The sequence below is a fragment of the Manacus candei genome, unplaced genomic scaffold (assembly GCF_025592945.1).
Source record: "Manacus candei isolate 608988 ecotype Guabito, Panama unplaced genomic scaffold, ASM2559294v1 h1tg000097l, whole genome shotgun sequence".
In the NCBI taxonomy this organism is placed as follows: Eukaryota; Metazoa; Chordata; class Aves; order Passeriformes; family Pipridae; genus Manacus; species Manacus candei.
In genome coordinates, this window is record NW_026138145.1 from 1,311,315 (window position 1) to 1,322,939 (window position 11,625).

Consider the following 11,625-nt stretch of genomic DNA (forward strand, 5'->3'; position numbering starts at 1 on the left):
CGGCCGCGGCGCCGCCTCCGCCCGCCGGAAATGGGGCTGCGCCGGGCGGGCACGGCCCGGCCGCGGCTCCTCCCCGGCCGCCATCGGCACCGCCGGCATCACCGCCGGCATCGGCATCGCCGCCGGCAGCGGCATCACCGGCAGCATCGGCATCACCGCCGGCATCGGCAGCACCGCCGGCAGCGGCATCACCGCCGGCAGCGGCATCACCGGCAGCATCGGCATCACCGGCAGCATCGGCATCACCGCCATGGCCCTGCGGGCGCTGTGGCTCCTCAGGCACGACCCCGCGGCCGGCGGAGCCGTGCTCTTCTCCAGGTAGCGGCGGCGGGGCGGAGGGAGGGGGGCTCGGGCACGGCGGGCTGGGCAGGTCCGCGGGTCGGGCTGGGCGCCCTGGGGGGGTTCGGGTGTTCTTGGGGGGGGAGAGGGTGCTCTGGGGTGAACGGGTGCGAGTGGGTGTTCTGGCGGGGTCTGGATGCCCTGGGGGATGCTCTGGGGAAGCGGGTGCTCTGGGGGGTCTGGGTGCTTTGGAATCCGAATCTTCCGGGGGGGTCCGGGTGCCCTCAGGGGGTGCGGGTGTTCTTGGCGGGGTCTGGATGCCCAGAGGGACCCGATGCTCTGGGGGGAGTGGGTGCTCTGAGGGGAGTCCGAGTGTTCTTGTGGCTCCCGGTGCTCTGGGGGGATCGGGTGTTTTTGGGTGAGCGGGTGCTCTGAGGGTCCAGATGTCCTGGGAATGTACTTGGGGGTCCGAGTGTTCTTTGGGGAGGTCTGGGTGCTCTGGGGTGTCCCGGTGCTTTGGGGGATCCGTGTTTCGGCCGCTCCTCCCCTCGGTGCCGGGGGAAGCCCAGGGCAAACTCCCCTGGTTCACCGCGGAGGCTCCGGAGTGTTCAGAGCATCCTCGGGACCACAAACGGATGCAGAAACACCAAAACATTATGATGCTGAATAAATAAGTCCCCTGGCTCATCCCAGCGCCACTGGATACTGTTCGCTTCTGACCCCGATTTCGAAAGTTTCTGGCTTCAGATCATGTGCTTTTGACTATATCTGTGTTTGGTTTTTGTACAACTTCTGCATTTTGCGCCTGAATTTGCTTGCTCTGTTCCTCTTTCTGTTCGTCTCTGTAAAGATTTTAACCAGCTCTTCTCCGTCCTAACGTGGAAAAGGATGAGGCAATGATTATGGAATACTATCAAATTAACAAAATGGGCAAACAAGAAAACATATTTTTTTTGCTTGTGTGTTACTTACGTTATCTTCGTATTGTTCTGTAACTGTACAAGAAGTAGACTTTTTTTCAGTCAGAAATTTAACTTTTCATTTGATATTGATTTTTCCATACAAATACAGGGGTTTTTAAAGTTATTGGAGGAGGCCACTAAGGAGCCCTCCAAAGGAGGAGTTTTCATTCAGAACTCTTGCAGAGTTTTAAGTAAGACTTAGGGCTAGACAGGCTGCTTGTGGGCTGGCAAAATTTGTTGTGACTTCAAGGAAATCAGTTCCAAACAATGAGAGGAAAAATAACTGAGGCTAGGGAAATTTTAAGAAAAAAAATCTGGATAAGTAGAGCTACAGTCCTAGTCTGAATTCAGTAAAACCAGAGAGAGAACCTAGGACTAAAGAAAAAACAACATAAAAAAGAGCAAGCAGACTATCTTCCATCTTCAGGTGCAGACAGATCTCTACACTGAACATTCCTCTGATTGTTTTAGGATTAGTATTATGGTCCTTGTATTACCTACAGGACTAGAGATGAGGCCTCCCCTCTACAAACACAGATAAAGAGAAAGCCTTGTCCCAAAAAAGCAGGGAGTGTAATCACCAGGGAGGAAGGGGGGGCTGGTGACAGGGATATGTGAAGTAACTTGTCACACAGTGAGCGGCAGAGACAAGGAGCCCTTGCCCTTTGAAAGGGCAAACTATACTTGATGCTTCAAGTGATTTCCAGACTTAGATCTTTCAAGTTCCCAGAGGCAATAATAGGGCCGTGGAAGCCCCAAGTTTATCCTCCTAACTGACCTTAAATTCAACAAAGCACACAGACAATATAAAGAATGCGGGATCACATGGAAGCTGCTGGTTTCGGGACTTACGCACCCAGCTGGAGATACGTGAGCCCTGATCTTTAACCTCAGGGAAGACATCGGGGACATCAAAGCATTCCCATTTTTTTTTTCCCCTGAGCTGATCATAACTTAATTCAGGCAACAAGCATGGTGTCTCTCTTGAATCGCCAAGTCCCTGGAAACTTTCATCTTTTTAAGTTTGCCTCGCTCTCCGGAAGGGAATACTGAAAAACGGAGATCTGAAGGGCTAATTAATCATCTCATGGCTCAGCTACAGCTGGGAAAATTCAGTGGGAGGAGGAAAAGGTTGCTGAGGTGTGGGGGCAACTTCGACATACAGAGCAGAGGCACTGGGACTTGAGCAAGACAAAACCAGACTGAAATATCTCCTCTTCCCTTGTTTTGGAAGCATCCACCAAAAATAAGAGCTGCTCACCAAGGTTACACACAGCCTCTTACGAGCAACCTCTCTCTGGAAGGCCTCATAAATTATTGAGCTGCAAAAGCCAAGCACTTTGTTGCTTGGCTCTCCAGAATAGATGTGAGACTGCAGGGAGGTGTTTTACTGTCATCTGTATCCTGTTTACGGATTTTGTAGCTCTGGCTTCGCCCTGCCTGTGCTTGCTTTTTCCTTACTGGAAAAAAAACCCAAACCCAAAAGCCCTAAATGCCTGATTAGGAATCAAAGAAAAAAAGCACAGTCACTGAAAATAAGCCTGAGGAAGTGTAGCTGCCTCCAGCCAGAGACTCTGCTACTCAGTTAAGAAAAGAGGGTGTAGGTGTGACTTAGAAGCAACAGGATAAGATCCATGGAAGTGTTCAGAAGCAGGAGGGAAGTGCTACAGATGGAGGTCATAGATATAACAAAGTACCACATTGCTGGGGTTGCAAGTTCCGTGGCAATTTAACAAACAGACTGTCAGTGTGACCTTAAAAAGATGGTATAAAAATCAGAATAAATGAAAGCAACATGGTGCAACATAGCAGTTTTAAAATATGCTGTACCTTGTGTCTGCGACACGATTACATCTTAAATACTTGAAAAAATAATGAAATAGTCATAAAAGCTTTAAGTCACATACGTTGGATGTGCAGCGTGAAATCAGTTTTGTGCCCTGTCCACCCAAATTATACAGCCCTTGCTGGAAAATTTGGACATGTGTACAGTGAAATATTTTTGGATTTATAATATTGTAAAGATTTTTAGTTCATCTGTTGATCAATTATGTAAGCTCAGAACACCAACGGGAAACCTGTATATAAGTAACTTCCATTTTCTTAAATATCTGAGAACTTGTTTTCAGTGTGATCTCACCTCTTAGAAATATTTGGGTGTTGAAGTTTTGCTGCACTGGTGGGAGTCATTCATTAGTGTTTATTAATCGTCCCGTGCCTTTGTGCAACAGGCAGGGGCAGATTCACATTTTATTTAAAAAAATGAGTGGATGTAGCTGCTCAAATTTTCCAGTAAAAATCCACGGGCTAGAATGAATCTTAATTACTCATTAAATACTTTTATTGATTTAGATTCTGATCCCATCAGTATTTCTACCAAGTTGCTTCTGGCTTCCGTGTACACAAGGTTATTTTTAGGACCGGTGGGTTTTGGAGAGGAGAAGAGAAGAGAAGAGAAGAGAAGAGAAGAGAAGAGAAGAGAGAAGAGAGAAGAGAGAAGAGAGAAGAGAGAAGAGAGAAGAGAGAAGAGAGAAGAGAGAAGAGAGAAGAGAGAAGAGAGAAGAGAGAAGAGAGAAGAGAGAAGAGAGAAGAGAGAAGAGAGAAGAGAGAAGAGAGAAGAGAAGAGAAACCCGTCCTTGATTTTAACAGTAACCCAAAGATTTTTATGACGTTTTTGCTTTCTCTGACAGCCAGAAGAGGGATTGGATGGCTCTGCTCCTGGCAACTCCGTTGGTATGATATTTTGGGTGAATAAATAGGTAAATCAGAGGCTCTTGTTTCCTTGTCCCAGGCGTTACCCCACGGTCGAGCTGCGCGCCGAGACCTTCAACGGGTCCACGCACGTGCCGGTGCCCTCGGACGGCGCTTTCCTGAAGGCCCTGCTGTTTGAGCTGAGGCTGGTGGACGACCACATTTTTGTGGAGTATCGGGACACCTGCACTTGGATCGACCACTCCTCGGTGTATTCAGTGTCCACTGACTCGGGGGATCTCTGGCCTGTCCTTGCTTTCCAGAAGAGCGGGCTGATCTATGCTTGTCTTCCGCTGGTCGAGGGGCCCTTGGAGCCACAGCCTCCCCTCCTCACCATCAGCGGGCTCTCCCAGGGACTGGCTCTTCTGTTGAGAATCATGGACTACATCTCTCCCAGCCGGAAGAACGAAGCTGAGATGAACACAAAGGTGGGCCAGCTCCGAAATCTGCTCATCCAGGCCTGCCCCCTGGGCACCCCCTTGAACGCAAACATCCGCAGCCTGAACGGCTCCTTCGAGGACATCCAGGAGATGCCTGCGGATAAGGATCAGCCGGCTTGGAGATCCAGCAGCTACAAAGGCAAACCTCAGGTCAATGTCTGCATCACTGAGAAGGTCAAGTGCATGCAGTATGACCAGAGGGATGTGGTGGACATGTGGCAGGTTTATGGAGCTGTAAACTGCAAGGTGAGGGTGTTCGGTGTGCAAGACCGAAGTAGTTTTTGTGGGACACTGGGAAAGTAAATACTCTTGTCATTTTACATGTGAAAGTAAAGTGAAATGGCTATTTACTCCTCAGCAAAGTTAAGAAACTCACCAGCAAGTGTCTAATACTGTAATATTTCAGAGTGTACCAATATTACACATTAATTTGATGCATTAGTTTTATTTCGATTTTTACTGTGGGTTTTTTTTCCCCATAGCAGTGGGAGTTGAACCAGATGGTCTTTAAGGTCTCTCCCAACTGAAACCACTCTATAGTTCTATAATTCATGCATATATTTTCCCAAATTTTTCTTATTTTAAAGGAAACAGGGAGAAATAATTTCATACAGTGTTGGCATATAAAGACTAAGAAATGGTGGTGCTAACACCAAATTTATTTCCAGCTATCTAACGAGCAATGTGTTAAATAATGATTAGAAACAGCATTTCTAAATATCTTCCACAAGTATCTTTACGTGAACATTTCTAATTAGTTTTCCTGCCAGACAAAAGTTTAATCTTCTATACTACTTTATGCTATTACAACACCATTTTGAATGCACAAATGTTGGTTGTTTGGCTGACATAAGAACAGTTGATAAAGAATCTGGTGAAAGAAATGGATTGTGTAATTATTTTGAATGGTTTTATATGTGGCAATGGTTTTCAGTGTAGAATCACAAAATGGTTTGGGTTGGAAAGGACCTTAAAGCTCATCAAATTCCAGACTCCTGCCATGGGCAGGGACACCTTCCACTAGCCCAGGTTGCTCCAAGCCCCGTCTAGCCTGGCTTTGAACACTTCTAGGAATGGGGCAACCACAGCTTCTCTGGGCATTGTTTAATATTAAAATATCTCACAATGACCATTAATAGCAGGCTGGAATCCATTAAGTGGATGTTGTAAAAGTGACTGAATTAGTTAGACTGTCACCAAGTGTGTGATTTTAATGTCTCAGTACTGATTGTCAGCACTAAGGTGAAAATTTTGAGTGTGTTTGTTTTCTCAAAAGCTATAAATGTATTATATTTTTGAACATCTAATTATGGCTTGATGGAGGTATTTTAGAATAACTTCTCGACTTTGTTTTTTCAAGTGTGACATAGAGGGATCTGCACCAAAAGTAACCCTCACCCTGAATCTCCCAACCAACGCTCCTCCGCTCCAGGACATCGTGATCCATCACTGTGTGACCTCCACTGACCCTGCCATGCTCATGTCCTTTAGTGCTGCGCCACTGGATGACTCTGTGTACAATGGACCTTACAAATTTCCCTTCATTCCTCCTTCAGATTCCTTCAACTTGTGTTACTACACTTCCCAGGTAAGGACATCCCCCACCCTCGTCGTTTCCCAGTCTTCAAATGGGAATAAAACCCCTGTGTTGTTGAAGCTGTGGGGATGAATTTGAGTCCAATACAAGTAGTAAAATCTTTTTTACATAATTAATTTTTTTTTTTATATAACTAACTGCTTGGAAGGCACTTCAGGACTTGAGTTGCCTGAGTTCAGGAGTTGCTGGTACTTTTGATTTCTTGACAACACTGCTCTAACTTTAAATGAACCACTTAAATGCCTGAATTAGACAAAATCTATCCAGGCTGAGATGTCAAGTGCATGTACCACAAATCTGTGCATTGCAAGCAGCCTTGAAGAGTTTGGCACAGTCAGTAATTAATATGTTTGGATTTTAAAGTACTTCAGCAATGTAAACAGTAATATAACTGATCTTATGATGATGGTGTTAATATATCTTGAGAATGAATGCAGCTTTCTCCAGGTTCCTGTTCCACCGATTTTGGGATGTTATCAGCTCGTTGAAGAGGGACCACAGATAAAAATAACAGTTAATTTAAAGCTCCATGAAAGCATAAAGAATTCTTTTGAGTACTGCGAAGCTCGGATACCTTTTTTCAACAGGTGAGAATAAAGAAATCCTAAATAAATTCCTTCCATTGCTCTGTGATCTTCCTGGAATGAACTTGTGAGGATTCAATATAACAGGTTATGCTCTATCACCAGCAGACACTGACCTTGCAAATGCTGGGAAGCCCCGTTGGATTTCCTGTAATTTCCAGAATACAGAATTGTACCAGGATGTTTGGTAACATTCCAGATACTTCTCTTGCTCATCCTGTTTCCCTGGGGGATTGTTTTCACGTGCCACAATCCTCCAGGTGGATTAAGCCTCGAGATCACTTCCAGCCTAGGGCTACCTGTTCCTTAAGGCTGCTAATCCCAGCTCCAGATCAGCTTATCAAAAACATAGCTATTTCAAATTAAAACGATAGTTTTCACTTAAGCCTCTCTGACATCTGCACGGGCACATAATTATCATGAAAATTTAAAGGTGAGATGATACAAAGTGGCTGATGCTGATCATAGTGTTAGTAAAACAGTATCAGTGAACTGAAAGATCAGCAACAGCCCCTTTGTGACTCCTGGGTTGAGACCACGGTGATCCCCTCCTGCTCTGTGATTTCTCCTCGTGAATCAGCAGTGTGCTCACATAGGTTTGTCTGTATGCACATAAATAATGCCTTTCATCATTTGCTTGCTTTCTTTAACAAAATAGGTATTAAATTGTAGTTATTCCAATGGTTTTCTGTCTCCTCTGTCACACCTAGGGGCCCAATTGCTCAGCTGGAGTACAAAGTTAGTTCTGGCCAGCTGGATTTGTCCAGGGAGAAGAGCCTCCTGGTTTGGGTCATCGGTGAGAAACACACCCTGTGCACTCTCCTTCCTCCCCAATCAGTTCTCCAGGGTGTGGGCACAGCTGGAGCATTTCTAACAGATCCTGTTTCTGGCTTTAGGACAGAAGTTCCCCAAGTCTTTGGAAGTTTCTCTGACTGGAACCTTGTCTTTTGGCCCTGCAAGCAAAGAGCACCCTAGTGATTACATGTGCACTGGGAACACTGATTATGTCAAAGTAAGTCACAGGCTCTGGAAAAAGAGGCCTTAGTAGGCACTTTTTTAACTGCCTTGAGCTGGCTCTGAAGACACATCGGTTTAAAATCTTTATTCTCAGCATGGAGTTTTGTTTTCCTGCTTGGAGGATTTGACATCCTGTCCCTTTGGAGTTTGTTTCACACCAAGAGCATGTAGCACAGATTGCCAGTATTTGCACAGCAAGGGTGACAACATGCACCAGATCATGCTTTCCCTCTCTTCCTGTAGCTGCATTTTAGGATCCCAGACTTTACACTTACTGGATGTTATGTAGACCAGCATTCTGTTCAGATCTTTGTACCAGGGAAACCCAAAATTACTGCAGGTGAGTTGCTAAAAATGCCATTTATTTAACTGCAGCTGCATATTGAAGTTATGAACTGGGTGACAGTGACCAAAATTATGGAGCTAACGTTGAACTTTTGTTCTCCAAAATTACACTACCTGGGCCACAGAAGGCACTCCTTAAACCTGAGCAGCTCTGCCTAATGGAAGCATTTTTATTTGTAGCTGCCTGTCTGTTGCAACTTCTGCCAGTCATGTCAGCAGAAATCAGAAGTCTGTAAGTGCCTTATAAAAACTGTGGTCTGCACTGTTAATTTTGTGACAGGGCACATTCTGCCCCAAATTGTAACTCAGAAAAAGCAGCGTTTTCTTCCTGTGTGTTTTATACTGAGTGTGCAATTTATATTCATCAAGCAAAATCCAAGCCATTCACCTGCTTTTGACTTAACCTCTGTTTGAATTTTAAGCTCATGACTGATACATTAGTAAAGGTAATTGAAGCTGAGACTTTAAATGTCTCATTATCAGAAACGATTTTCAAATAATAATAAGAGTCTTACAGTTTAAAGAGGCCATTATACCTTTTCTGTAAACTAGTAAGGATGGATTAGTAATCACTTAAGTTGGATGAAGGAATGTCTGATTGTAAGGCATCCAGTAATGCTTATTTTTCCTGCCTTTTTTTTCCCCCTTTAGCCCGGGAACTGATTTCTTCTGATTACTACCTCTGGAATTCCAAAGCACCAGCACCCATGGTGTACAAAACCTCACTGGACTAATTTACTTGCAAATAATTTTTTGTATTTAATCAAAGCCTATAGTTAATGAGATTATGGTACAGTGAAAATAAATATTTTCCATCACTTGTGCTTTGTGTGTGTCCTTAAAATTTTCTGTTGAGGAAAAACAAAAAAGGGTTTTTTTAAAAACATAAGTCTCTTAAAAACATAAGTTGGTTTTTTTATTGTTTAGTCCTGGATGACAGCCTAGAGAAGACAGTTTGAAAGGTACTTGCTGTGGCTGTTTTTATTTTCCCTTCTAAAACTAACTGGTACAAAATATAAGCACCTGGTGATAGAGACAAAGGACTCCAGTTACTTCACTGGTTTTGTAAAGCAGAGAGCTCTCAGGATGGGAAAGGTTTCAGTATCTTATTCCTGTCCTGAAATCACAAGAATCTGATCAGACCCCAGACTAAGAGGACAGTTAAAAGCAGGAGTTCTGTTATTTTCACAAAATGCCTACAGAATACATAGATAATTTATATGTCAATATAAATTGTCAATAAATTATCAATGATTTGCCACATTTTAAGAAGGGCAGCATGGCATGAGCAGCACCTCTGAAAGTGGAGATGACACAAGAGTCTTTATTGCCTCTGTCAGCAGAAGTGGTGACTCCCTTTCCCACATGCCTGTTAGCTGCTTGCTCAGAGGTGTGAACATGTTTTTTCAAATCACAAGACTAGCTCTGGGCAGGCAAAATCAGCCAAGTTTACTGGAGGTCCCAAAAAACATCACTGAGCTGTTTTACCTTGAAAAACAGGTGGAAGAGGACTCAATTTACGGAGACAGATCTCTGATTTTGAGAATAATATCTGCAGGAACACAGGAAATGGACTTTAGGAGAGTCATCAGGAAATGTGCAGATTCTGGAAAGCTGGTGAAGAGCTGAAAGAGCCTGGAGAGCAGCACAAAAGCAGAGAATGCTGAGTAATAACCACGTGCACCAGCTGCTCCTGCCCTACCTCCTGCTTCACTGTACACCGTGTGATAAATCAGATTAGTGATTACGTAAGGAGAGAAGTTCCAAGCTATAATTTAAAAAATACTTAGATTGAGATAGTGATCTAATTGCTTGGTTGAATGTTCTGAAGGGTGGATCAATCCATGTGAAACACCATCCAGCTGAAACTACTGTGCAAACTCAGGAAACAGAACTTAGGAAACCTGTGCTGCAACCTGCTTCACACAGGTGAGGTGTCTGCTCTGCTCAGCAGGGGACAGGTGAATTAGTGATTTTGCCCTGGATCCAGCCCCTACCTGTTACAGTTGTCCATGTGTTTGAGCACCAGGATGTGAGTGGGGAGAGGTGGTCTCTGCTGGAAGGGCTCAGATCATGCTCTGTCCACCAGGCCACTCATGTTTTGTTTTCACCTGCCCGTGAGAAAAGGTGGGAGCTCTGCACAGCAGCACTGGGGAGGGATGGCTCTTCTGGCTCAAAAAGTGCCACCCAAAAAAACGCTGGGAAGAAATGGGGCTGCCAAAACTCACAGTGTGTTAGGAAAGGAGACCCTTTGCACTTAACAGCAGGGGGTTCTTCCAAATCCTGTTCCTTTTTGTTTCCCTCTAGCTCTCTCATGGTTGAGGGAGTTGCAGTGCTCAGGAAGGGAGGGCTGTGGCTCTGGGTCACTTTGCACACACACCCCCATCAGTGCAGGTTTGGAGAGAGAGAGGGAGTGGGTGATGTTTCTCTTCTAGCCCTGAGCAGTTTTTTACAGCTTCATGCAAGCCATCACCTGTTTTGATTTGTTATCAGGGCTTGCTCCATAAACCCCTGGATTAGAATCCTGCACACCCTTCCTGCAGTGCTCTGGGGCAGCTCTGTGGTGAGGGAGGTGAGGAAAGCAGCTCTGCCTGCCTGTTTTAAGAGAGTGGCTGAGGTGTCTCTGGCAGGTGTGAGTGTGCAGCACACCCTGTTCTTTGGGAAGCACCATGGACGGGTCAGACAGCAAAACAAACCAGGTTAAAGGTACCCACCTTCATCCAAAAGCCTTGTGCAACAAGTGTGAGACACCCACGCTGGGGGGAGGGAAGTCAGAGGAAGCCTTTCCCCTGTCCTGCTGGCTACACTTCTGGGAAGGGCCCATTCCCATGGATACTTCAGAAATATTTGTAAGGTAGAAAACTAGTAAAGTGAGCTCTGTACTCAACTTAGTAGGCTTGGTAAATGAGATGGATCACAGCTCAGGTGTGTCACAACTCAGGCACAAGAGGGGACACTGGAAGAGTTCAAGGATTTATAAATGGCTAAACCTGTCTGCCTCTCTCTCTCTGTTCCTTGGTAGTTGCTCAGACAATTTCACTGTTTCTCTACATGGTCTGACCACTTTTCCTGTTTTAAGAGAGAGAAAAAAAAAAACAACAAAACCTTCAAAACTTAAATCAGGAATTGATTAATATGATTGAGGGCTCATATGAGCCTGGGGACTCCATGGCAGAGCTGGCATCTAACACTAGTTCTGGTGGGCTCCAAAGGTCATCAAGTGTCAGTGGTATTCCTTTAACTCTTCAATAAAATCCGCTAGTTTTTAACACAACAGTTTCTTTAAAAATGTGTTAAAGGGGAAAAAAATATTTCTCTTTTGTACAGAGTGCTGTTTCTTCTACAAGAGTGTTTGCTGCTTGGGTTGCTTCTATTTATAATTTCCTCACAGGTATAGACTGTATGAGATCTATGGAGATAACTTCAAAGACTTCCAAAAATAAGTGGCCAAAGAGTTCTCTAGAACTTATGTTGCATTTCAGAGGGCCAGAGGAAAACTAAGATGGAAATAATAGAAAACAAGAAATGTAGGGACTTAAATAAACGTTGGGTTGCCAACCTGACATTTTCCCATATAAAAAAATGTGTATAAATATTTAGAAGATATTATGTAACTCACTTCATTAGTTTATTTATTTGTTTCATTTCAT

At 44.5% G+C, this 11,625-nt stretch overlaps 1 protein-coding gene across 2 annotated transcripts; it reads left to right on the plus strand.

The window, feature by feature from the left end:
• The first annotated feature begins 124 nt into the window (after window positions 1-124).
• On the plus strand, window positions 125-8,794 carry AP5M1 (adaptor related protein complex 5 subunit mu 1). 2 transcript variants are annotated; one of them, XR_007899987.1, is made up of 8 exons: window positions 125-318; window positions 4,033-4,678; window positions 5,793-6,020; window positions 6,477-6,616; window positions 7,324-7,409; window positions 7,515-7,625; window positions 7,874-7,970; window positions 8,627-8,677. XR_007899987.1 is itself a non-coding variant. In XM_051768819.1 (8 exons), the coding sequence occupies exons 1-8, from the start codon at window positions 251-253 to the stop codon at window positions 8,707-8,709; spliced, it is 1,464 nt and encodes a 487-aa protein (XP_051624779.1). In that variant the 5' UTR covers window positions 125-250; the 3' UTR covers window positions 8,710-8,794. The 2 variants fall into 2 exon arrangements, 1 of the variants encoding a protein (XP_051624779.1); XM_051768819.1 differs by having other exon boundaries at window positions 7,510-7,625; window positions 8,627-8,794.
• The last annotated feature ends 2,831 nt before the right edge of the window (window positions 8,795-11,625 follow it).